The following is a 27381-nucleotide window of genomic DNA, read 5'->3' on the forward strand; positions in this document are numbered from 1 at the left end:
TGTTTTTAAATGACAGTAATCATATATGTCAATTATACTGAGAGAGGGGGGGGAAGCTAATCAAAGATGCCATTACTGTACACCAAAGTATTTGGGAAATGTTTTGATATAGAATGTCACTGCAAAGGAGAAATCACAGTAAGTCTGGAGAGAGGGGCATGGATTGTATGAGAAGATTGGGGTTGAAGGGTTTAGACCCTCAGGCCCCTTTTTTTGTGTTAGTACCTTTCTAGTGTAGTTTTGTGCAAGTCTTCCTACATATCCATGGTGCCAAACATGTGGGACATCTGTTTTCTGCTTGAGGGATTAGCAGCATGCTGGGGCTGGGGACAAAGTCTGCCCATGGAGCATCTGGTAAACCTGCACAGGGAGGAAGTTGGACCCATGGATCATCAGCATCCATTACTCTTTCACTCCCTCCTTTGTATTAAAAAAAAATTTTTTTTAAATATTTTATTTTATTTATTTATTCCCTTTTGTTGCCCTTGTTGTTTTATTGTTGTAGTTATTATTGTTGTTGTCGTCGTTGCTGGATAGGACAGAGAGAAATGGAGAGAGGAGGGGAAGACAGAGAGGAGGAGAGAAAGATAGACACCTGCAGACCTGCTTCACCGCCTGTGAAGCGACTCCCCTGCAGGTGGGGACCCGGGGTTCGAACTGGGATCCTTATGCCGGTCCTTGTGCTTTGTGCCACCTGTGCTTAACCCGCTGCTCTACATCCCGACTCCCTTAAAAACTTTTTTAAAAATATTTTATTTATTTTCCCTTTTGTTGCCATTGTTGTTTTTTATTGTTGTTGTAGTTATTATTGTTGTTGTTATTGATGCCATCATTGTTAGATAGGACAGAGAGAAATGGAGAGAGGAAGGGAAGACAGAGAGGGGGAGAGAAAGACGCCTGCAGACCTGCTTCACCGCTTGTAAAGCAACTCCCCTGCAGGTGGAGAGCCAGGGGCTTGAACCGGGATCCTTACACCGGTCGGTCCTTGTGCTTTGCGCCATGTGCGCTTAATCCGCTGCACTACCTCCCAAGTCCCTTAGGTCCTCATTTTACCTGCCATCCTGATCAGAGCTTTCTGAACCTCCTGTGGTCTACCTTCCCTTGGATCTTGATTCCAGCAGCCATTGCAGAGCCAGTGACTGTCTGAGGGATGAACGTGGAGCCTGTCTGTTCAATCTGAGCACTGTCCATGAAAAACAACACTGCAGGTCCCATTTCTGGTCTCTGCCGTCCTGGTAGATCATCCTTCACTGTCCTGCCCATCCTCTGTCAGGAATCATTGATCGACTGGCTGCAAAGTTTGGTTGCCCCTTATTCATACAGCATTTTTCTGACATATTGTAGGGTTTCAAGTAGACTACTCTCAATATTCATCACCACTGTGTTGTGATTCTAAACCAATCTCAGCTCAAGAAACACTTCTTTTATAAGAAAGTACCACTTGTATGGGGCAGGGCAGGGGTAGATAGCATAATGGTTATGTAAAGAGAATCTCATGCCTGAGGCTCCAAAGTCCCAGGTTCAATCCCTTGCACCACCATAAGCCAGAGCTGAGCAGTGCTCTTGTTAAACAGACAAAAAAAGAAAAACAAAACCCAAAAACCCAAAACCAAAAACAACAACAACAAAATATCACCTTTTACTAGGCTCTTGGTTTCTTTATTATATCCACTAAAATGGCAGTCCCATACTTAAAAGTTTGGTTTGCCACCTTCAAATATGCATTTCCAAATATACATATAAACTCAGTCCTCTCCCCGACCCCCCAGAGCACTGAGAAGCTCTGGTTTATGGTGGTGCAGGGGATTGAACCTGGGAATTCAGAGCCTCAGGTATGAGAGTCTCTTTGCATAAGCATTATGCTACCTACCCCTGCCCAACTCAGCCCTCCTTTAGATGTAAAATATTTGAAACTTGTAAGCATGAGCATTATTAGCTTTAATATAAAAAGTATGAAAGTGAATTCTTTTAAATGAACAAAAAAGTAAGAAACAGATTACAGAAGCCAGGCCTCGCACTTTCTGCACCCCATAATGATCCTGGGCCCATACTCCCAGAGGGATAAAGAATAGGAAAGCTTCCAATAAAGAATAGGAAAGCTTCCAGGTTCTTCTCTCTTCTCCCTCGCCAGCATCCATCCTCACTGATGTCAAGTGAAAAATAAACTTAGACAAAGGAGAAAGTGACAGCATGTGAGGTGACTGCAGTTAAGAGAGTCGTGTAACTGAATGATGTTTCTTCTCAAGTTTGCATGATTTGGTGTAGGCTGCACAGGTAAAACCTGGGGGGAAAAACAGTTTCCTGTATATGGACAAAACGTATAAACTCTATCTTACATAGACCGAAAACCACTAAAGCACTGGCATGGGATGTGGAACTCTGGTGGTGGGAATTGTGTGGAATTGTACCCCTCTTAGCCTATGGTCTTATTGATAATTATTAAATAAATAAATAAAAAGAAACAGAATAAAACAAGCAAACAAAAAAAGCCCCCTCTACACCAAAAGCAGTGGCCATTTTGTAGTAGTTACACCCACATTTGCTTTCCTATCTTCTAGCTCCTTAACAAATTACTGTGAAATCAGATTAGTTGGAACATGAATAAAAATGTACCACATAAGTGAGCGTATTTTTTGCCTTCCTATTTTCTTTGATAATCAACATGGCATTATAATATTGCCTGTAAGATCAGATATTATGTAATCCTGAATTATAGAAAACAGAATACACCTGAAGGGCCGGTCTGGAACAGGTAATCGGGAGTGTGGTGTTGATAGGACTTCTATGGTGTGGGGCTCAGTGGTCAAGTACCTGGCCAGCCAGGTCCTCAGGAAAAGTGTCGCAGCACTGGAATTCCCTTCGGGAAAGCATACATGTGAAGTATATGCAGCAACTGTAGTTTTAGATTTTCAGGGGATTTTTTTTTTTTTTTTAAACCCAGAGGATACAGGATCACTGGCTAAACATAGCTTCCGCTAGAGTGTAGTGAGGGATGTTTAGAAGAATCTAGTTTCCCCCCATGTCTTTGATTATTCAAGATACTGTAAGGGGACAAATGCTAGAGGGAATTCTGTTTATGCAAATACATCTCAGAATAGAAAGGAGGGGAAAAAAAAAGAAAAGTTTGTATTACCTGCCAAAATTATTCCTTTAATTCAAACCTTTTTTTTTTTAGATAGTGATTAAACATAGAGAAATAAGAAAATAAATGCCAGATGAAATAGTTTTTAACCATTGACAGAAGCTTAGAATCAAACCCAGTAATTTTTCATAACACTTTTCTTTCTCATTTGTTTTATTCCCGCATGTAATAGTTTTAAATGGTACTTGTATGACGTAAATAACTAAATACCAACCATATATTTTTTTCATATCTTGGCCAATATTTTGGCTGTTTTTCAGAAGAACTGGAATTTTGGAAATTAAATAAAGTCTTCTAAAATGCCAACTTCAGAAAGTTTTATTTAATTTGGGAATAATTTTGTTCTCTCTCTCACTCTCTCTCTCTCTCTCTCTCTCTCTCTTTCTCCAGTAGGGTCTTTATTAATTTAGTCTAGTTACTTAGTGCTTATATTAAATAATCTAATAAAAGTCAGGGCTATAACATAACGTTTCCCAAATGTGAAGCAGCATCTATTACATGAGACAAAATCTCTATGCTGCAAAATGTAAAAGCCATGTATAGAATTACGAGACACTAAATGGTATCATATATGTTTTTATGTAGAATGTTTCTATAGTGTAAGGGGGTAATCATCTCAAGAAAAGCTTGGCAGACAACTATGCATCATGACTACTGTAGTCAGAAAATACTATAAATTTCTTACTTCTGTATAATACTAATGTTGTTCTTGATGTTCCTTTCTCCTGAAAGGTACAGAGGAGGTGGTTGGCTCCAGTGGGAAAAATGTAGGAGTTGCATGTTTGTTGCTCTAGGTTCTGTCTTTGCCACTGCATATATATGCAAGAGCTATGGTTTGGTTCCTTTACTTCTTCCATTAAAAAAAAATGGGGACCAGCTGGTGGCACACCTGGTTAAGCGCATATATCACCAAGCATAAGGACCAAAGTTCAAGCCCCCACTCCCCACCTGCAGGGAGGAAATTTCACTAGTGGTGAAGCAGGTCTGCAGGTGTCTATCTTTTTGTCTTCCTCTCTATCTCCCCATCACCTCTTGATTTCTCTGTGTCCTTTGAAATAAAATATGAAGGAAATAAAAAAGAAAGAAAGAAAGAAATGACCATTGTGCTGGCACCTAGCCCTAGTGATAACTGTGGAGGCAACAAAACAAAATAAAATAAAACACATCAAGACAAAAATCTACAATGGAAAACCTTAGGGTTCAAGTGGTAGCTCACTCAAGTGTGTATCTTATCATGCATGTGGTCCTGGGTTTGAGTTCTCCCACTGCACCTGTAGGATCTTCATAGCACTGGGGAGTGCAGGGGGCTGCATGGATAGAGACATGCTCACTTTCTCTGTAGGCCTCTTCTCTCTACTGGAAATAAAAACAAAGAAAAATTAACTTGCAGTCAGTAGACTAACACATGTGCAAGGCCTCAGCATGGCCACCACTACCACCATCAAAACAATAAAAAAGTGTCCTTAGAAAGTGAAAAAAATCACCTGGGCTCCCCACCTGCAGGGGGGGAAATCACTTTACAAGCGGAGAAGCAGGTCTGCAGGTGTCTATCTTTCTCTCCTCCTCTCTCCATTTCTCTCTGTCCTAACAACGATGACATCAACAACGATAACTACAACAATAATAAAAAACAACAAGGGCAACAAAAAGGAAAAGAAGTAAAATAAAATATATAATATATAAAAGAAAGTGAAATAGGGAGTCAGGCGTTAGCACAGCGGGTTAAGTGCACATGGAACCGAGTTAAAAAAAAATGTCCTTAGAAAGTGAAACAGATCACCTCGGCTTTCCACCCGCAGGGGAGTCATTTCACAGGCGGTAAAGCAGGTCTGCAAGTTTCTGTCTTTCTGTCCCCCCGCTTTGTTTTCTCTTCCTCTCTCCATTTCTCTCTGTCCTATCCAACAACGACGACATCAATAATAACTACAGCAACAATGAAAAATAAGGACAACAAAAGGGAAAATAAATTAATTAATTAAAATAAGAAAGTGAAAAAAATAGAAAACCAGGGGGCCTGGAGGTAGTGCAGCAGGTTAAGTGCACACGCCACAAAGCGCCGGGACCAGCTCAGAGATCCTGGTTCAAGCCCCTAGCTACCCACCTGCAGGGGGTCCCTTCATAGGCGGTAAAGCAGGTCTGCAGGTGTCTATCTTTCTCTCCCCCTCTCTGTCTTCCTGTCTTCTATTTCTCTCTGTCCTGTCCAACATTGGTAGTAATAACAATGACAACAACAATAATCACAACAACAATAAAGCAACAAGGGAAACAACAACAACAAAAAGCCTCCAGGAACAGTGGATTCATAGTGAAGGCACCAAGCCCCAGCAATAACCCTGGTGGCAAAAAACAAAAAAAAAATCAAAAACCAAATGTTCCTTGTTTGTTGATATTCTGAACTGTAACTGTTGCAGGGAGAGGGATTGTTTGTAGGGGCGGTTGTAGTGCCTCAAGAGTTCTGGCTGGTGTTTCCATGCATTTATCTGATGGTGTGGTTTCAACATTTACTCTAAATTGTTGAATTATTACTTTTTGGCTGAGTATTTTTTTGGTATTATTGGAAATACAGGTTTAAGTATATTGTAGTTCTCTCCCAGATGGGTGTATTATAAGGTCTCACTAATCAGTGTAGGCTAAAGTGACACAAGAGTAGCATAAGATACTGCAAGGATGCTGTTAAAATTGCTATCTCTACCCCAATGTGAACTAACTGAAAGATAGGCTTTAATGTCAAAGCAAAAGGCATAGTTTGGTTTATTTCAGTAAGTTGTACTGGGATTCTCCTAAGCTGTATATTAAAAAGTAAAATATATACAATGCACCCCCCCTCTTTTTTTTCCTTTTTTCTGATAGCAAAGCAAAGTCCTTCCCACTACAGGTTTAACAGTAACAACTACCATTTTTGCCTTCATGCTATTACAATCTGTTGATGTGCCATAAATTAGAAATATTGGATGAGTTATTGTGTACTGCTGAGTAGTGATTTCCTGTAGACTGATTTATGGACAACTAATTCTATGTTCTTATATGAGACAGATAGTTTTTCATTTCATTCTTTATTTATTTATTCCTTTTTAAAAAAGTATTCCCTTTTGTTGCCCTAGTTGTCTACTTGTTGTAGTTATTGTTGTTATCGTTGTTGGATAGGACAGAGAGAAATGGAGAGAGGAGGGGAAGACAGAGAGGAGGAGAGAAAGACACCTGCAGACCTGCTTCACTGCCTGTGAAGCGACTCCTCTGCAGGTGGGGATCCGGGGGCTCGAACTGGGATCCTTATACCGGTCCTTGCGCTTTGTGCCACATGTGCTTAACCCGCTGTGCTACTGCCCGACTCCCGGTTTTTCATTTCTTTAATAAAGCATAGCCGGACAGCAGAAAGTTATAGACTGGAGTGTAAGAGTACAACCACTCTAAACAGGATAAACAGATGCAATCAATGTCCTGAGTTATTCTGTTTTTAAAAGGAACCTCATCACCAGTGTGGTCTTACTGAAACGGTAGCATGAAGCAGAAGCCCCAAGGCTTCTTACTACTCTGAAGCTGACACTTTTGTGGATGTGCTTTTCTGGGGAGTGATGATATAATAATAACCCCAGCCTTTGGATATTAAACCTAATGTCTCTTTTCCTTTTCCCAGGGTGAATTCTTACTTTGCTCTTAAAATTAATGTTAAAATGTACTTGGAATAAAAGAGAATTACTCATTAAGCTGTGCATTATAAGCATGCTGTTGACATATTATGGGGCTCCTGCATTTGTCTCCCAGATTGATTTGTGGGCTTCACATATATTCAACTATACTTTTTTCTTCCTTCCTTCCTTCCTTCCTTCCTTCCTTCCTTCCTTCCTTCCTTCCTTTCTTTTTCTTCCTTCCTTCCTTCCTTCCTTCCTTCCTCCCTCCCTCCCTCCCTCCCTCCCTTTCTTTCTTTCTTTCTTTTTTTTTTTTTGCCTTCATTAATCTGAAATAACTTTTTCAGACAGAAGGAGACAGGGAGAGAAAGAGAAAGATAACATAGCAGTGCATTGGGAGCCAAACTTGAACCTGGGTTGTGTATATGGTAAAGCATCCACACAGTCCAGCTGAGTCATCTTTTCTGATCTACAGCTGTCCATATACCACTACACATCATGAGAATCATCCTTATGTACTTACAGGCCTTCATGAAGCAAATAGCTCTTTTATTTGAGGACTAAGGGGCAGAAGCCATCAACTTGATTTATTTTAAGAGTGGTTTAACTTAGCTATGTGTTTATCTATAATAAACTCCTTTACTCAGTTGTGAACCTCATAATTACAGGGATAGAATATATTGGTTGTTGTTCTATCTCAGTGACTTACATTGGACACACACAAGATAACATATGTCGAAAGAATGAATGGTTCAGATTAATTAACCAGTCTTTCTGATGTTTTGTAGATAATGTGGTATTACAATATTATTTTCTCCTCAGAACCGACTAATTTTCTAAAAACTTAAATATTGATGTATATATTATCACCACTTATGCTTTTACAGTTTGAGGTAATTGATGGTAATGAAATGAATCATGCACCTGTTGAGTAGAGTATTTGATTTATTTGAGATAGGTTACAAACTGGAAAATTAGAAGGCCAGGCAGACACAAACAGCTTTTGGTGCTTTTTTTTTTGTGAATTGTAAATTCTTTGACTGTGGTTGAACATAACATTGAGAAAGTTAAAAAAAAAAAAAAAAAACCAACTGGTTTCCATTATTACATCTTTTTAATTTTAGACAAAAAGTGCCTCCATTTGCAACCTAATTTTATGTCACTAATAGGAGATTTACCTACAATTGCATTTTGTTATCTGGTCTAAAGGCATTACACGAGAAGCGAATTGGACCGCGTGTTTTAGTGAACAGATTTTGTCTGGATATAAACAGTCTTATTTATATTGTGCTCAATTCAATCATGTTAACATTTGTATGAATTTAAGTCCCAAAAGAGAGGCCCATAATTTGTGATTGAAAGACCTTGAAACTACATCTGTAATAGTCTTTAGCACTAGGCATTTCCCAAATGTTTGCAGATGAGAAATTCTTTGGAAATAAGGAAGATGATTTGGGGAACATTGTCTTGTCTGAAATGGCACTGCTGTGGGAGTTGATTTTTTCCAGAGAAGTACCAGTGTGACTAGCTCAACAGTCTTCTGAGCTGTCACCTGTTTGTACATTGGTTGCATGTGCTTCTTTGTTTAGCATTACATGTCAAGACTTCACCTTCAAGGAGTCTAGCCTTGCCCTCACCCTGCTCTCTGGGATCCCATCATGTGCTTGGTCTCCCTCTCCTCTCTCCATTTCTCTCTGGCCTATCCAACAACAATGACATCAACAACAACAACAATAATAACTACAACAACAATAAAAACAACAAAGGCAACAAAAGGGGAAAAAAGCAAATTAAAAAAAGAGTACACAGCTTCTTTGTTTAGCATTACATGTCAAGACTTCACCTTCAAGGAGTCTAGCCTTGCCCTCACCCTGCTCTCTGGGATCCCATCATGTGCTTGGTCTCCCTCTCCTCTCTCCATTTCTCTCTGGCCTATCCAACAACAATGACATCAACAACAACAACAATAATAACTACAACAACAATAAAAACAACAAAGGCAACAAAAGGGGAAAAAAGCAAATTAAAAAAGAGTACACAGTATTGTCTGATTTGATCAATACTAGTGTTTCTCCTGTTCCAATTTCATACTTGTAGAATGAATTTTGTAAATCATGACTGTATACTTATAACTACACTACCTTTACTGCAATTTCTCAGATACTGTGGGTCAGATATTATCCCCAAATGGGCATGTAGCCTGTTCTTTCTTCTTCTTTGTCCTCCTCCATGTTATTATTATTATTATTATTTTTTTTTACCAGAGCACAAATTAGTTCTGGTTTATGGTGATATGAGGATTGAATCTAGGGCTTCAGAGCCTCAGGCACAAGAGTCTCTTTGTATAACCGTTATGCTATCTACACTCACCCCATCGTCACTGTTGTGAGCCATTTAGACTCACTACAAACCAGGGAGAGACTGTTAAGTTTTGACAGAAACACACCTCTCCAAATTATGATGGTTATTTTTCTCCCCCCACCCCTGGAATATTTCCTGTTTTAACCCATCATTTCATTATAAGTTAGGCTTCCTAAACATATACATATACATCATATACATACATACACATACACACACATACACACATATATATGATGGTATATATATATATATATATATATATATATTGTTGTTGTTGTTAGGTCTGCAATCAGATTTTCATTTTTTAAAAATTTGCTTTCCCCCTTTTGTTGCCCTTGTTGTTTTAGTTATTATTATTGTTGTTGTTGCTGTTATTGTTGGATAGGACAGAGAGAAATGGAGAGAGGAGGGGAAGACGGGGAGAGACAGATTGATACCTGCAAACCTGCTTCACCGCTTGTGAAGCACCTCCCCCCGCAGGTGGGGATCCTTACACCGATTAACCCACTGCTCTACCGCCTGACCCCCTGCAATCAGATTTTCAAAGATCATACTTGTGTGTGTATGTTCCAGTGTTACATTCTCATTCAAAGCCTCACGACAACCCTGAAGGGTAGGCATTACTAATGTTTTCATTCTACAGGTAATGGACACAGAATAAACCACTTGTGGAATTTCAGAGCTGATAATTGTAGAGGCTGATTTTAAAGTCACCTCCGACTTGGAGCCTTTTTCCTTAGCTCTCATATAGTATGATACTGGATTGAGCATATTAGGTCTTCTAAAGCTTGAAGCAAGCTCTTTTCAGTTTTTTTTTCCCTTGTCATGCCTTACACTGAGACCCATGTGACTTACACACTACTAAACACAGAGAGGTTGTGCTATATGAAGTGGTCTAGCCTGCAACCTTCTAAGTGATGTTACTCTAAGTGATGTTACTCCTGGTAACCTGACCTTTCTAAAGCTATGTTTCCTGGGGAAAGCACTGATGAGGTATCTAGGGTTGAAGATCTCATGGAAAAAATGGAGATGTACTTATAGACCATTTGGTATTCCATAGAACAAGAAGTTTAGGAGAAATTGTTAAGATGTTTTCATTAGTTCTAATGCAGTATCGGGAATCTCAACCTCCTTCTGAGTAAGCAGAAAGAAGAAGGTACTGGGGAAGTGGAACTACAGAATGCAGCAGACAGAAGGGAGGTGGAACTGGAAGGGGGGACACAATTGATGTAGAATTATCCTTTGTGATTTGTAATAAGGCCTTTTACAAGCCCATGACCACATGGAAGACTAGAAGATAATGAAGTCACAAAAAAATATCCCTTGAGTCAGTATTTTTTAATTTTTTTTCTGACTGTGCTGTGAGTGGTCTTTCTAACTCCAGTTTGCAAAGATGAAGTTTTTATTTTTATTTGTTTATTTTTAAAAAGGAAACACTGACAAAACCATAGGACAAGAGGGGTACAACTCACACAATACCCACCACCAGAACTCCATATCTCATCCCATCCCTTGATAGCTTTCCTATTCATTAACCCTCTGGGCATACGGACCCAGGGTCATTGTGGGATGCAGAAGGTGGAAGGTCTGGCTTCTGTAATTGCTTCCCCGCCAAACATGGGCGTTGACAGGTCGATCCATACTCCCAGCAATATTTATACACCTTTCCCATATTTGGGAGCAACTCTCTTCCCTGATCCAGCTTTCTGGTCATTTTCCCGGCCATGACCTCATCTCTCCAGACAATAACTTGGATCCACCTGCACATCAGATTTCAAGAGAAAAAAAAAAAAAAACTAGTATAGCCACAGGCCCTTTGGAATTTAACTAAAATATGTCTACTAGCTATGTACAAAACAGAGAGCCCCCCACTCTTCATCTGCACTATTCCAGCCTTTAGGTTTATGATTAGTCAACAACTTGTTTGGCTTTTTATGTTAACTCTCTTTTCAGCCACCAGGTTCCAGATGCTAGCATAATGCCCACCAGACTTTCTTGGACAGACAACCCCACCAATATGTCCTGGAGCTCTGATTCCTCAGAACTCCGCCCCACTAGGGAAAGAGAGAGGCAAGCTGGGAGTATGGATCCAGTCAGTATTTTTTAAATAGATCAACCACCTTTTTTTTTTCCCCTTCCCTTTCCACCAGGATTAATGCTGGGACTCAGTGTCTGCATAATGAATCCACTGCTCTTGGTAGCCATTTTTTTTCTTTTTGATAGGACAGATAGAAATTAAGAGGGGGAGCATAGGTAGAGAATGATAGAAACATAAAGATGATACCTGCTGTACTCCCTTCACTGTGAAGCTTCTCCCCTGCAGCTAGGGATTGGAGGGTGAGACCCAGGTCCTTGCGCATGGTGACATGTGTGATTAACTGGGTGCCACTGCCCGACTTCTAATTATCTTCCTTTTTAGAAGCATTCACATATCTAAATAATGACTAAAAACAAATGTTGGGATTGATTATATCTGGACTCTGTACTAATGACTTTATATTGGGCTGTCAGAAAAGTCATGACTCATTTGTGCATTAAAAAAGGGGGGGCGGGGGTAGATAGCATACTGATTATGCAAAGAGACTGTCATGCCTGAGGCTCTGAAATCCCAGGTTCAATCTCCTGTACCACCATAAACCAGAGCTGAGCAGTGCTCTGTTAAAAAAAAAAAAACATGGAAAAAAATACGTCAGGACTTTTCCAACAGCGAAAATATTTACCCTGTACAATATTTCCATGATGTCAGTACTTCTGTTCCATTTAATAGATAAGAATATTAAGTCACAGAGAAATTAGCTAACTTGCTAGAGTTACACAGTTAGTAGGTGGAAGAGCCAGACTAGACTGTGAGAGATGCAGTCTTCTTCAGACACTGTGGCGTAGTGTTATCCAGTGAGATTTCCTCAATTATCACTTGATTACTAGTCCAAGTAATATCTTTGTCTATTTGAAGTCAGAGGAGTGTTAGGTTGTGGGGGAGAGAACTCTACCGGAGCCAACCTGGGCTGCTGCTTACTCAGTGATGCAGGAGAGGAACCAGGAACTCTTTGCTGAGCAGGAAGGCAATGCAACTCTCCTTTATTGATCAGATACACCACCTTTTATATATCTCTTTAACCGGAAGTGGCAAATGGGGAAAGGAAATGGCTAGGGGAGGGGGCGGAGCAAAAAAAGAGCAGTTGAACATAGAAAGCTTCCATAGCAACTGTTGCTAAGGTTCTAACCAATGGGATTAAACCAATACCCTGCAGGCAGGGTGGGTCTCAGCCAAAACAGTGATTATGTAAATAGACCACAGCATCAAGCAATGCAGGGGACCTGACCAACAGAAGAGGACAGTATCTGAGGAATGGGATCTCAAAGAAGGTTAATACATTCAACAGTTAATACATTCAAGGTTAATACTTTCAAGAGCTTGCTTGGATGAAAGGCTTATTATTGTCATTTTTTTTAGTTTGGCTCAATTTATACTATATGTATATATATTCTTTCTTCTTTGCCTTCACTCACTGGGGCTTGGTGCTGGTACTATGAATCCATGCTTCTGGTGACCCTTTTTACTTTTTTTTTCTTTTTAAATTTTTATTTATAAAGTGGAAACACTGACAAGACCATAGGGTAAGAGGGGTACAATTCCACACAGTTCCCACCACCAGAACTCTGTATCCCATCTCCTTCCCTGATAGCTTTCCTATTCTTTACCCCTCTGGGAGCATGGACCAAGAGACATTATGGGATGCAGAAGGTGGAAGATCTGGCTTCTGTAATTGCTTCCCTGCTGAACATGGGCATTGGCAGGTAGATCCATACTCCTAGCCTGTCTCTTTCCTTAATTTACAAGGGTATGGGATTAGAGGGACACAATTCTATACAACTTGCACCAGCAGAGTCTCACACCCTACCTCCTCCCTTGGAAGCTTCTCTACTCTTTATCCCTCTGGGAGCATGGAGAGAAGCCATTTTAAACTGAGTTCCTTGGGTGGGAGAAGCAACTGAGCAGTAGAGAATAGTTCTTGAATGTGGAAAGCTCTGGGTTCCATCTCCAGCACTACATAAAATGGTACCTCCGTGCTCTGGTTTCTAATTGCAAGAAAAAAAAAAGTTAACCCAAGATCTTGCCTGGTGGAGGGTAGCAGCTGTCTATACCTAACTGTCCTTGTGGACCATGCAGCTGCAGACCCCCAGTTGTTGGCTGAGCAAAGAACATGACTTGTAGAACCATGCAGGTTCATAAGTCTGTGCTAAAAAAGAAAAAGCACACACTACTTCCCGTTACGTGAGAACTACGTGCGTCAACAGCTCGCTTCCAAGATGTAACAGCTAACTCATAGCAGCTGCTCTGGATGGAGGTATTAAAGAGTTGTGAAAACACCTGTGTGTCTAATTCCAGCCCAAACAAGTCTCTTTTCAGCTGATCAAGATGAGGGGAAAATTTGCTTAGTTACTGCTATTTCAAGTATATTTGTCTATAATTTCCTGAACAATCCCTTCCATCCGTCTTTTTTTTTTTTGGGGGGGGTTTGCGGGTACACTTTACATGCAGTATAATGAATGTATATTCATTGTTTAGTTTGATGAATTTTGACAATTTTTGTAGCCATGCAACCACTAGTTAACCCAAGAATATTCCTTCACCCACCCTTTCCAGTCAATTGCTCCTACCCTTCAGATACTCCACTTTCTGTGTCCCCAGAGATTAGTCTTAATCAACAAGAAGAAAGAATGAGCAGTAACACACACAAAAGCATGGATGAAGCTCTCGGAGCCTGCAGGAATCCTTTCCTGCATTTTCTCCTAGTATCCTTAGTAACCAAAATGGCCCACTAAAATCTGTTCCTTTGACCTGTCTCTCCTACCTACTGTGCATGGTTTCTGGTTTTATCCTTCCCTTGGATGGTAACAATTTTATTTCTAGTAGTAAAATACCATGTATGAATAACTAGAATATGTTTAACTGGCGCTCAATTTATCGACTGACATGCTGATTACTGCAAGAAATTTAAAGTTGGTGGAGTGAGTTTTATAAAAGATGATAATGGGCATGCTATATGGTTGTTGTTTTGGTGTTTTAAGGAAGGAAGGACAAAACAGAGAAATAGACTCAGCCCATTGTGGGTAGCTGTCTAGTGGGCCTTGCATGTTTATTTCATGACTACTGTGTGTTACATGCTGTGTTTTTCATTGTCATGAAAGAGAATGTTAGGAGAAGTATCCCACAAGAAAACAGCTTTTTCTTGGCAAGTGGAATATGACTTGAGGAGCCAAAACTGGAGACATACGGTACTATGAATGAGAGTTGTGTTACTTCATAGGATCTGAGTCCAGGCACTATTTATACTGTAGCATATTCAGCACCAGATTGTTAAATCTTAATACTGAAACAGTACATCATTTTAATATTTTTGTTCTGTTTATTCCCTGTTTTCAAGCATTATGTCAAGCATTGCGCATTCATTTATTTCATCTTGGACAGGACGTGCCCTGCTCTGAAAGTTCATTTCCTACTATTATGTTTGCCCCATAGTGATAGAGCATCATTTTGTGAAGCTTTTGAAAGGTCACTTGAATATACAGGTGTTTTGATGATGATTTTTTGTTTTGTTTTGAAGAATAGTCTAGATGGATTCACCAGTAGTATAAAAATTACAAATTAAAATGCTATTTCTCTTCTCTTGTTACCTGATTTGATGTGGGACGGTTTTAACATCCTGAGGATCCCTGGATTTTTTCATTGCATAAAAAAATTCAGTTCTCGATTCTGTGCGTTGTTTGTGTAGTGAGTTCCTTTTTTCTTCTCTTGAATATGCCCTCTGTATCAGATATGAGGGGCTCATATCATATTAAGTTAACATGTCCTCCACATGTTGTTTTAGTGGCCCCAGGAATCTTCTGTCAACAGTGCGTTTTCCTTCAACAGAGATCTGACTAAAGCCACTGTTCAGTGCAGCCCACCTTGGATCCTTAGTCTCCTGACCTTATTATCCATGTTTACCACATGCAGTAGGAAGTCTACAGGGAGAGAGTATGATTGTCTCTATAAAAGGAACAGAGAAATTAAGACAAAATGGGAAGTTGGAGGGCTGAAGGCATCCCTGCTATTTCTGATCTGTGGTCCATCATTATGCTATTGGGAAACAGACCCTCTACTTGATGAAATGAGAATCTGGAAGTGAGCTCTAACTGCCTCTTTAGCTCCAAATGCTCTTCCTAGTGGGGAATCACACCACAGCCAGGATGTGACTGTGTGTGCTTAGCCCACACACAGGAATTTTCTTGTACAATTCAAAACCAAATCATATATTTACTTAAGTCTTGCTTTTTTTTTTTTTTTTTTTTTTTGTCTATGAAATCAGCAGTCTGGTATATTTAGCATCATTCTTAAGTTAGCATGTGAAACAAGGCTTTGGGGGACGGAAGTATTCGTATGGTTTTCTAAGTAATTTAAGAAACAGGAAAGCAGAAGAGAGCTGATTGTCCATGATTAGACCTCATCCTTTCATTGCCATCTTCCTGTATGGTTAACTCATTCAATTGTCAGCTAGAAAGAAACAGGTCATGGCACTGGATTGTAAAAGATCCTTGAGTGGGCCTTGGATGTTGACTCTTGAATGACCTTCTTAACATGGAGCAAACAATAGAAAGGTTTAATAAGTAGCAGCTATGTGTTCATGATGTTTTTCTTCCCTGTGCAGGAATAATCAAGCTGGGGAGGTGGAACCCTCTCCCTCTCAGTTACGTGACAGATGCTCCTGACGCTACAGTGGCCGACATGCTGCAAGACGTCTACCACGTTGTGACGTTGAAAATCCAGTTACAAAGGTGGGTGTCTCTGGACATCTTTCCTTCCTTACTCTGCTAGCTGCTCTGTCAATCAGAACATGACTGCAGAAATCAACAGTCTTGGTTAATTTCTAGACATGGAATGAAATGAAAAAAAAAATGATAAAGAGAGAATGGAGGGAAGGTGGGCATCTTTACAGTTCACATTCCAACTGTTTTATGTTTTGTTTTCAGAAGCACTGAAGTGGTAACATAGAGGAAGCTTGATAAATCATTAAAAAGGTGCAGCCTGTAAAGGGGAATTTCCACAGCCCCCTGAGTGAATGGATTCTCTAGGTCTGGTTAAACACTTAGCATGTAGTATTTGAAGAAGAAACAGCCCCTGCTATTTCAGCTTTGTGTTGTGAGGGGTCACTTTTGTTCCTGTGTATCAGGCTTTCAGGTTTACTATAACATTGATAACACTGGACAGTTTTCTTCTCTTTTTGGTGGCCCATGGAAATTCGAGAGACCACTAATTTTTTTTTTCATAAGTAATTTTCAAAACAAGTTATGCATCTAATAAATCTAGGGTTTTCTGTAGAGCTTTATAGTGTATACTAGTTATGTAACTTAAGGAATGCTGTCTTTTACTGTAATGGCTTTACATTTGTCCATTTTGGAGAATTGATACTTTATTTTTTAATTTTATTTATTTATTCCTTTTTGTTGTCCTTGTTTTTTTATTGTTGTACTTATTATTGATGTCATCATTGTTGGGTAGGACAGAGAGAAATGGAGAGAAGAGGGGAAGACAGAGAAGGGGAGAGAAAGAAAGACACCTGCAGACCTGCTTCACTGTCTGTGAAGACTCCCTTGCAGGTGGGGAGCCGGGGAGCTCAAACCAGGATCCCTATGCTGGTCCTTGTGCTTGCACCACATGCGCTTAACCCACTGCACTACCGCCCGACTCCCAAGAGAATTGATACTTTAATAGGAACCTAATATGCCCCTTATTTTCTAAGAATGTTTTAGCATTTTCTCTTAAGTGTTATTTGTTTGGCTGTTTGCTTGAAAAGCAGTGTCTCTGAATTGGTTTGTGAGGGCAAAGATCGGAACTTTAAATTTTATTATTATTATTATTATTATTATTATTAATGGTTTATTTATTTTATTAATGTTTTACAAAGCTATAAGATACAAGGGATATGATTTTGCACTGTTCCCACCACCAGAGTTCTGTGTCCTCATTCCTTCCATTGGAAGCTATGGCAGTTCTCCCAAGATTGCAGATATGGGTTAACTTATTTCTACAACTATCTGTCTAGATTTGCCCATTTTTTCCCCCATGGTCCTGTCTTCTTTTCCTTTTCCAAGTCACACCTACACCTGTTACTACTTCCTAATGTCCCTCCATTTTTCTTCTTCTTTCTCTGGCTCCTGATGGAGTTGGAGTTCAGAGCCCTCTGGTCATCTTCCCTTATCATTTCTCCCCTACTGGGAGTATGGACCAAAACTTTTTTGGGGAGTACTAGAGGTGGGAGTTTTGGTTTCTGTAATTGTTTCTCTGCTGGATATGGAAGGAACTTTAAATATTGATAGAATATTTGCTTTGGTTTAGCTTTCAAAATACCCAATAATTACATTTGTAATGTGGCTGTTTATAATCACTCCTCTGTGCCCTTTCCATTAGCAGAATGGAGAGTCATATTCCTGTTTTTTCATTTCTACTGTGTTGCCAGTATATGTGTGATGCCACTTAACTGCCTACTGGCCTCAATTTTTTTTTAATACACTAACTTTTAGAATGGCAGGAAAAGGAGAGAGGGAGAGACATCAAAGTCCCGCTCCACCATCTCTGAAGTTTCTCTGGTACTATCCTTGATACTCTCAGGATTGATCCCAACGACTAGTACATATTATTAACACATGTGTTCTATTTACTGAGACACTTTCCAGGCCCTAAAAACATATTTAAGAGTTAGCATTTTATAATATCTAAACTGCTTTTTCTTAGGCAAATATGATAACCAATAAGATTACATTTCTTTCTTCAAGGTCTCAGGAAAGTAGTTTTGCCCTTCTTATATCATTTGGGTTCCACATTCAACCGTTCTCTTTGGCAGTTCATCTCTTTCTGTATCACTGAACCTAAGAAAAGAAAGCCTGCTGATACCATTCCCTCTGCCATTCACTCCTGCTCTTTTTTGTAGTTGTTCAAAGTTGGAAGATTTGCCTGCAGAGCAGTGGAACCATGCCACAGTTCGCAATGCCTTAAAGGAACTGCTCAAAGAGATGAACCAGAGCACACTAGCCAAAGAATGCCCTCTCTCCCAGGTCAGTATCTCCCTGTGGGTGCCATAGCTGTGGGAAAAACATATGTCAAACAGTTCTGCTAGAGTTATACTACCTTTTACACTGATAAAACATAGCAGTTATGCTATTCATTGTTAAGTACAAGTTATTTACTGATAAGTTTTTTTTTGCAGTGGGAAAAAAGACACTTTATGGGGTCGGGTGGTGGTTGTCAAACACACATATTACAATGTGGGAAAACCCGGGTTCAAGTCCTTGGGCCCCAAGGGGTGAAGTAGGTCTGCAGGTTTTTCTCAATTTCTTTCTGTCCTATCAAGTAGAATATAGAAGTAAACAAAAAAAAAATAATAAATAAAAGACACTTTTAATTCACACTCATTAATGTCTTAAATCACAGGAAGTAGGCTTTGGGGTACTCAAGTTTACAGTCAAGAAATCAAAGCTCAGAGAAATGCTTTGCCCATATGAGCTTGCTCAGCTGGGTAAGTGGGAGTTGAGATCCTCATCCAGACCTCCTCTGTCAAAGCTCAGATTCTAGATCATTGTTTTACTTGGCTAATGGAATGAGCCAGATATGCCAAACCCTTCCAGGTAAATATTTCAGTGTCTAGCATAGAAAAAGAACCAGACATCATTCTGGTACATGGAGTGCTGGGGATTGAACTCGGGACCTCATGCTTGTGAATCTAATACTTCATTCATTGTGCCACCTCCCAGACTACATGATGAAATTTGTGAAGATTTCAAACACCTTTCTAGGTAAATATTTCACTGTCTAGCATAGATAGATGAGCTCTGCATTATACACATTTGTAGAGATTTTACTGTCAATATGCGAAAGGCATGTCATGAGAAAAAATGATACGCTTTTCTCAGGGAACTAATAAGAAACTAAGACAGGTCACAAAAATACGTTACTGGAAGAACAGAAAAGGAAAAGGCGGCCTTTTCTGTTTTATTCATGGGGTAGGCCTATTTTTGTAGTGATGAGATAGTATTTTTAAAAATTTTAAATATTTATTTATTTTCCCTTTTGTTGCCCTTTTTTTTCATTGTTGTTGTAATTGATGTCATTGTTGTTGAGTAGAACAGAGAGAAATGGAGAAAGGAGAGGAAGGCAGCGGGAGGGAGAGAAAGATATATACGTTCAGACCTGCTTCACCGCCTGTGAAGTGACTCCCCTGCAGATGGGGAGATAGTATTTTTTTTTTTTAAGATTGTGTTTATTTGTCAATGAAAAGGATAGTAGAGAGAAAAAGAACCAGACATCACTCTGGTACATGTACTGCTGGGGATTGAACTTGGGACCTCATGCTTGTGAGTTTAATTCTTTATCCATTGTGCCATCTCCCAGAGCACGTGATGAGATATTATTTGAGTGATTATGGGGAGTGACTTAAGGCTGCAGTGAAATGAACTCAGGTTGGGATTATCTAAATCCATTAGTGGAAATCCATTTCCTGGTGTGAATTGCTACACTTGATTTAAAATACTGAATTGATTCCTTGTCCTTCAAAGTCAAGGGCAGGTGACAAAAACTGTAGAAATGTATTTTTATTTATCTGTTATTGGATAGAGACAGAAATTGAAAAGGGGGCGGAGATAGAGGGGGAGAGAGAGAGAGACACCTACAACCCTGCTTCACCACTCATGAAGCTTTCCCCCTGCAGCTGGGGACAGGGGCTTGAACCAAAGTCCTTGTGTGCTTAACCAGGTGTGCCACCACCTGGCCACAAGAACCATAGAAATTTTGATGTATGTGCCCTGAAGTGTGTTCTCTGGGGGAAAATCAGGGAGGCTTGTGATTAGGTTGTGTGTGTTCTAGAATAAGATAGATCTGAGCTCATATCTTGGCTTATGAGCCTCTATGATCTCACCTTTCTGAGCCTGTTGATTTTTAAAGTAAAACTAGTATAGTAGTTATTTTCATTATTGAATAGAGAATAGATGAAGTACGGTGTTTGGTCTGACACATGCCTTGCAATTATGTTCTGTGAACAAAACCAGCTATTATTAGTGAGGAATCATATTGTTGGTGTGAACTGAATATTTTCTGTTGGACATGTAGAGTATTTTAGAATTTATACCCTCTGAGAAAAAGAAGCACGTATGATAATTGCATTTCTGCCAAACACACAAACACCAAGAAAGCATGCATGGACAGTAGGTAACTCAATAGGAAAGGATGACATTTCTAGCCTTTTACTTATTCTTTTGTCTAGGGCTTCCATGTATAAAATTTTAATGCCTACTTTCTATGTAGGTGCCCAAGCCTTATTGCTAGGATTTTTATTGATTCCATTGTGATTGCTCCTAAAGTTGTAAAAAAAAATATATTTTGAATGATTTATTTTCCCTTTTGTTGCCCTTTTTTTTTTATTGTTGTTGCAGTTATTGTTGTTGCTATTGATGTAGTCTTGGTTGGATAGGACAGAGAGAAATGGATAGAGGAGGGGAAGACAGGGGGAGTGAAAGACAGACACCTGCAGACCTGCTTCACCACCTATGAAGTGACTCCCCTGCAGGTGGGGAGCCGGGGGCTCGAACCGGGATCCTTATGCCAGTCCTTGCACTTTGCGCCACCTGTGCTTAACCCACTGCACTACCACCTGACTCTCTGAATCATTCTTATAATAAACAGGGACTAGAGAAAGAACCACTTAGAAAGACATTTTCACTTATTTGCCCTGCATTTTGCAGTTATAAACTAGAAGTGATTGCCTCGTCCATCTGCATGAAGTGTAGACTCATAGTGTAGTTGGCACAGACCACAAAGATGCAACAGTCCAGCCCAGTTCCCCACCGCTCTTTTTCCTCTTTCCATTCAGCACCTCCTCTGTACTTCAGATTCTTGAAATTAGTTGTTTTAAATCATTTGACATTGCCGATGCTTCCTCAAACATTTCTGAGTCTGGAAGCAATCTAAGAAGCATCCTTATTACCACTGCAAGTCTAACAAAGCCATGTCATGTGTTATTCAAAATGCATGTGAAGTTGAGTCTATTCTCCCATACTTGTGTTTTGATATTTTAAAAACTGCCATAAAAATAATCTCCCATCGGAGGCCAGTTGATAGCTCACCTTGTAGAGTGGCCACTTTAACTACGTGTGAGGAGCCAGATTCAAGCCCCCAGCAAACACACTGGAGCATCTTACAAAGGAGAAATGTTTGGAGGAGCACTGTGGGGTCTCACCTTCTCTCTCTGTCTCTTTTTTCTTCTCTATTCTCTAGCCAAAAAAGAAAAATAAAAAAGCATGTCTACTGAGAGTGGTGGTACAGGTACAAGTACTAAATTCCTGAGAGGGGAAACCAGCCCTGGTGTCAAAAACAATTAAAAGGAAAACAAATCCCTCTCCTTGTTAAATGATTAATCTTCTTCTATATGTGAGACTAGCTCTCCAGGGTGCTGCCCCATGTAATCTTTGGTCTGGTAGGCCCTGAAGAAGTGCTGGTGACACCCCAGAGTTATTTTGTTTCACACTTGCTTGCTTGCTTCTTGCACATGGGATTTTTTTTTCTGTCTGTCCTCCACTGCTTTCATTTTCCTGATTAAATCGTTTTTCAGATTCCAGCTGGGAACTTATTACCTCTGGTGAAGTAGCCTGACCTTCTGGTTGAAGTAGTTGCTTGCTCTGCTCTTAATCCTTTGCACATACCCCTGTCACAGCATGTATCACAGCCTATTGGCCCCTGTGAGTGAATTCGTGTCGTGCTTTATTCTGCCTGAGACCCTAGGTTCAAACCACAGTACTCCATGGGAACTTCATGATGGTACAGTGATTATGCAGTATCTCCCTCACCATCTGAAATAAAAAGACAAAAATTTGGGGGCCGGGCAGTAGCACATCAGGTTAAGTGCACATAGTTGAAGAGCAAGGATCCTGGTTTAGCCCCCAGCTCCCCACCTGCATGGGGGGCTGCTTCACAAGCAGTGAGGTAGGTCTGTAGGTGTCTGTCTTTCTTTCTCCTCTCTGTCTTCCCGTCCTCTCTTGATTTCTCTCTGTCCTATACAACAACAAAAACAACAATAACAGAAGCAACAACAGCAATAATAATAACAACAACAATGGAAAAAAGATGGTCTCTAGGAGCAGTAGATTTGTAGTGCAGGCACCAAGCCCCAGCAGTAACCCTGGGGGGGGGGGAGACAAAAATTTGACCCAGGAATGGTGGAATTATGCATGTGTGAAGCCTTGATGCCACAAAAAGGAAAGAAAGAATTCACCCTATACATATTGACCTTAATTGTTCCAAATCACACACATAAATTATATAGCTAAATTATATTTTTGGGTAGAGATAAAGTCGCACATTTTATTGTTGGTTGTTATAGAACAGGTGCATACTTTTTTAAAAAACATTTTTATTTATTTATTATTGGATAGAGACAGAAAGAAATTGAGAGGGGAGGAAGAGATAGAGAGAGACCAAGAGAAACCTTCAGCTCTGCTTCACCACTCCTGAAGCTTTCCCCCTGCAGGTGGGGACCAAGGGCTTGAACCTGGGTCCTTGTGCTCTGTAATGTGAGCATTCAACCAGGTGTGCCACCGCCTGCCCCTCCCCCCTTTTTAAGCACAACCACATTGTGTAAAAAAAGAGTGAGAAGGAATGCATTATTTGTTCTCAGGAAGTTAGAACAATGGTTAAGAATGTCTTCTACCAGAACTGTTGGAGTTCTGATGAAGAACTAGGCTGGTGATAAGGTGGTCAAAATGAGAGAGGGCCTGAAATTTCAGCCTCAGAAGATCAAAAGCAAAGGACCCAACACTGTTGTTGGGCCACTAAAAATAAACACAGGTTGGGACTGGGTGGGGCTCACCTATGAGGACCCACACACGTTTAAGTCCTCATCCTCAGCTGCTGCGCTGGAAACCGACAGTGGATCAGTTGTGCCCGTGTCTCTTCTATCTGTCTTTGTTTCCATGTCTCTGTCTATCTCACCCTCTTTTTGCCTCTCTCCCATTATGCATATACTCATATACACATTCATAAGTATATCTCTATCTGGAGTTGTAGAGTCTGCAGGCACCCTGGTAGCAAAATAAAAAACAACAATAATAAAATATACTCTGATCATGGGTAAAAGGTATCTATTTTTGAAGTTGTTCTCTATGACTATTTCCATTTTAGACAATTGCTTACCCAGTCTTGACATTTATATATTGTTCAGTGGCTGGTTTTACTTTGTGGAACATCTAAGGGGTTTAAAGTTCAAAGAGCAGCCTTGGAGGGAGAAGAGTAAAGTTCTGAAGCACATATATTTACAGGGAGGGAAGTTATGACTTAGTGATCCTCAGTCTGGGGCAGATGCTTCCAAAGCATAGCTTGTGCTTGTGTGTCTCTGTTTTTATCTTATTTATTTATTTATTTATTTTTATTTTTAAATTTTTTATTTAAGAAAGGATTAGTGAACAAAAGCATAAAGTAGGAGGGGTACAACTCCACACAATTCCCACCACCCCAATCCCCATAACCCACCCCCTCCCATGATAGCTTTCCCATTCTCTATCCCTCTGGGAGCATGGACCCAGGGTCATTGAGGGTTGCAGAAGGTAGAAGGTCTGGCTTCTGTAATTGCTTTCCCGCTGAACATGGGCGTTGACTGGTCGGTCCATACCCCCAGTCTGCCTCTCTCTTTCCCCAGTAGGGTGTGCCTCTGGGGAAGCTGAGCTCCAGGACACATTGGTGGGGTCTTCAATCCAGGGAAGCCTAGCCAGCATCCTGGTGGCATCTGGAACCTGGTGATTGAAAAGAGAGTTAACATATGAAGCCAAACGATTTGTTGAGCAATCATGGATCCCAAGCTTGGAATAGTGGAGAGGAAGTGTTAGAGAGGTACTCACTGCAAACTCTAGTGTAATCCTGCTTTCAGGTATATATTTTGCAGTAGTTTATGGATACGTGTGCACATAAGCTCTCTCTCACAGAAACTGGTGTATATCTAGGTGTTTTTATCTTTTTTATTATTATTATTGTTCTTGTAGTTATTATTGCTGTTGTTACTGATGTCATCATTGTTAGATAAGACAGAGAAATGGAGAGAGGAGGGAAAGACAGAGAGGGGGAGAGAGAGAGAGACACCTGCAGACCTGCTTCACGGCTTGTGAAATGACTCCCTTGCAGGTGGGGAGCCAGGGGCTCGAACTGCGATCCTTACGCTGGTCCTTGTATTTGGCACCGCGTGCGCTTAAGCCGCTGTGCTACCGTCCAACCCCCTTATCTTTTATTTTACTTTTCTCAGTGTGCTTATGTGCTGCCACCCTTTTCATTTGACTTTATTTCACCCCTGAGTCACTGCTTCCTGCTCCTTCAGGCACACAATCTGTTTGTTCTAAGCATCCTAAATGAGGATAAATTAAGTAAATGACCATAGGCACAGATCTTTTTAAAATTTTTTATTACCTTTTCATTTTTTCCCCTTTATTGTGGGATTAATGTTTTACAGTCACCACTAAATACATGCATAACATTTCTCAGTTTTCCACACAACAAGACGACCCCCCAGTAGGTCCTCTGTCATCCTTTTCCAGGACCTGTATTCTCCCCCCACCCCAGAGTCTTTTACTTTGGTGCAATATACCAACTCCAGTCCAGGTTCTGCTTAGTGTTTTCTCTTCCAATCTAGTTTTTCAACTTCTGTCTGTGTGAGATCATCCCATATTCATCCTTCTGTTTCTGACTTATTTCACTTAACATGATTCCTTCAAGCTCCATTCAAGATGGGCTGAAAACTGTGAAGTTACCATTTTTAATAGCTGAGTAGTATTCCATTGTGTGTATAGAGCACACCTTTCTTTTTTTTTTATTTAAGAAAGGATTAATTAACAAAACCATAGGGTAGCAGGGGTACAATTCCATACAATTCCCACCACCCAATCTCCATTTCCCACCCCCTCCCCTGATAGCTTTCCCATTCTCTATCCCTCTGGGAGCATGGACCCAGGGTCATTGTGGGTTGCAGAAGGTAGAAGGTCTGGCTTCTGTAATTGCTTCCTCAGAGAACACCTTTCTTAGTCACTCATCTGTTGCTGGACACCTGGGTGGCTTCTAGGTTTTGGCTATTACAAATTGTGCAGCTGTGAACATGGGTATACAAAGATCTTTTTGGATGGGTGTGTTGAGTTCCTTAGGATATATCCCTGGGAGAGGAACTGCAGGGTCACAGGATATCTCTTACTAAGTTGTTTCCTTTAGCTACTGAACTCTGAACACACCTTTCTGTTGCTTACCTGTTCGTAGCTGAGGAAGAGTCAAAAAGACAAAAGCCCAGGTTCTGGGATATTGCTTCATCAGAATGAGCAAAGTTAACAAGACTTGCTTTGTCACTCCACAGGTTGTTACGATGAGCAAGTAGAATGGCTAGAAACAGCCTAGTTAACTGAAATTTGCACTGAAAGAATAATAGTTTACAAAGTCACATGCTTTATAATGTCCCTGTGTTTCCCTTTTGTGTACTGAGTAACTCTGGCTATGTTGCTTTGTGTAGGAATACATATAGTATGAGGTTTATCATAGCAAGTTTTTTTTTTTTGCCTCCAGGGTTATCGCTGTGGCTAGGTACTTGCATTATGAATCCACAACTCCTGGAGGCCATTTTTCCCATTTTTGTTGCCCTTGTTGTTGTTATTGCAGTTGTTGTTGGATAGGACAGAGAGAAATTGAGACAGGAGGCGAAGACAGAGAGGAGGAGAGAGATAGACACCTGCAGACCTGCTTCACCACCTGTGAAGTGACCCCCCCTGCATGTGGGGAGCCAGGGGCTCGATCCTGGATCCTTGTGTGGTCCTTGCACTTCGTACCATGTGCGCTTAACCCGCTGCGCTACCCACCACCTGCCCCCACCGCCATTGCCAATATTTTTAGTTTATAATCCAGTAGCATTAATTGCATTCACAGTGTTGTGGAACATCTTCCCAACTCTATCCTTAAACATTTTCATCACCCCAGCAGAAAATCTGTAACCATTAAGTGGCAGTTTCTCATCTTTGCCTTGCCCCCAACTACCCCTGGTAATCTCTATTCTACCTTGTTTGTTTATTCTCAATAGCTCATAAAAGTAGAATCAAGAGGTCAGGCAGTAGTGCAGCGGGTTAAGCTCACATGGCGCAAAGCTCAAGAACTGGTGTAAGGATCTCAGTTCAAGTCCCTGGCTCCCCACCTGCAGGGGGGGTTACTTTATAACTGGTGAAGCAGGTCTGCAAGTGTCTTTCTCTCCCCCTCTCTGTCTCCCCTCCTCTCAATTTCTCTCTGTACTATCCAACAACAACGCTAAAACAAGGGCAACAAAAAGAAAAAAAAATAGCCTCCAGGTGCAGTGGATTTGTGGTGCAGGCACTAAGCCCCAGCAATAACACTGAAGAAAAAAAAAAAAAAAGAAAAGTAGAATCATAGAATGTTTATTTCAGTTATCATATAGGGATGTTATTTTTGAAAGAGTTCTGCCCCATTCCCTTAGTTGAGACCTTATAGTCAAATGGTGGGGGAACAAAATGATTGACTGAAGTTTTTGAGCTGTAGAAATGTTACTAAACTGTCCTGATGATGATATAATGTTTATAAAATCTTTTTCTTTTTTCATTTAGAAGTAGACTTATCTCACTCTAAGTAAGACTTGCTCATTTGGGGGGAATCATTAAGGGATTCTCAAATATATACAATATGCCAAAATAATCAGGCATGAAATCAAGCAATCAGTTGCATCAGTGGGGAAAAATGATCATGTGCTCAGGGCCAGTGTTAGGTTAGGAGTTGGCAGCTCTTTGTTTCATTTTGTCTTACACTCATGGATGTATCGAGAATGTGGCCTCTCATGTCAGCCAGTTGTCAAATGTCCATGTCAATTAAATTCATGTGAGATTGTTGAGTTCAAGGTCCGACTCTCTAACTAGTGTTAGAGGAGACACACAAGTGATAGCTTGGATAGTCTCTTTTATTTTATTTTATTTTTTGCTCCAGGGTTATCAATGAGGCTTGGTGCCTACACTGTGAATCCACTACTCCTTAGGCTTTTTTTTTTTTTTTTTTAACAGGACAGAGAGAAATTGAGAGGGGAGGGAGGGGAAGGTAGAGAGAGAGGGAGATAGAAAGATACACAGCTGCAGATGTGCTTCACCGCTTGTGAAGTGACCTCCTGCAGGTGGGGAGCCAGGGGCTTGAACCAGGGTCCTTGTGAG

The 27381-nt window shown here is 40.4% G+C and overlaps 1 protein-coding gene across 1 annotated transcript in view; it reads left to right on the forward strand.

Moving 5' to 3' along the window:
* SATB2 (SATB homeobox 2) overlaps positions 1 to 27381 on the forward strand; it is a 237093-nt gene that overhangs the window by 85903 nt on the left and 123809 nt on the right. Inside the window, exons 5-6 of the mRNA XM_060193495.1 lie at positions 15825 to 15951; positions 18105 to 18228. Coding sequence (XP_060049478.1) covers positions 15825 to 15951; positions 18105 to 18228 — 251 coding nt within the window. The remainder of the gene's footprint in view (positions 1 to 15824; positions 15952 to 18104; positions 18229 to 27381) is intronic.

Source organism: Erinaceus europaeus, chromosome 7 (genome assembly GCF_950295315.1).
Source record: "Erinaceus europaeus chromosome 7, mEriEur2.1, whole genome shotgun sequence".
In the NCBI taxonomy this organism is placed as follows: Eukaryota; Metazoa; Chordata; class Mammalia; order Eulipotyphla; family Erinaceidae; genus Erinaceus; species Erinaceus europaeus.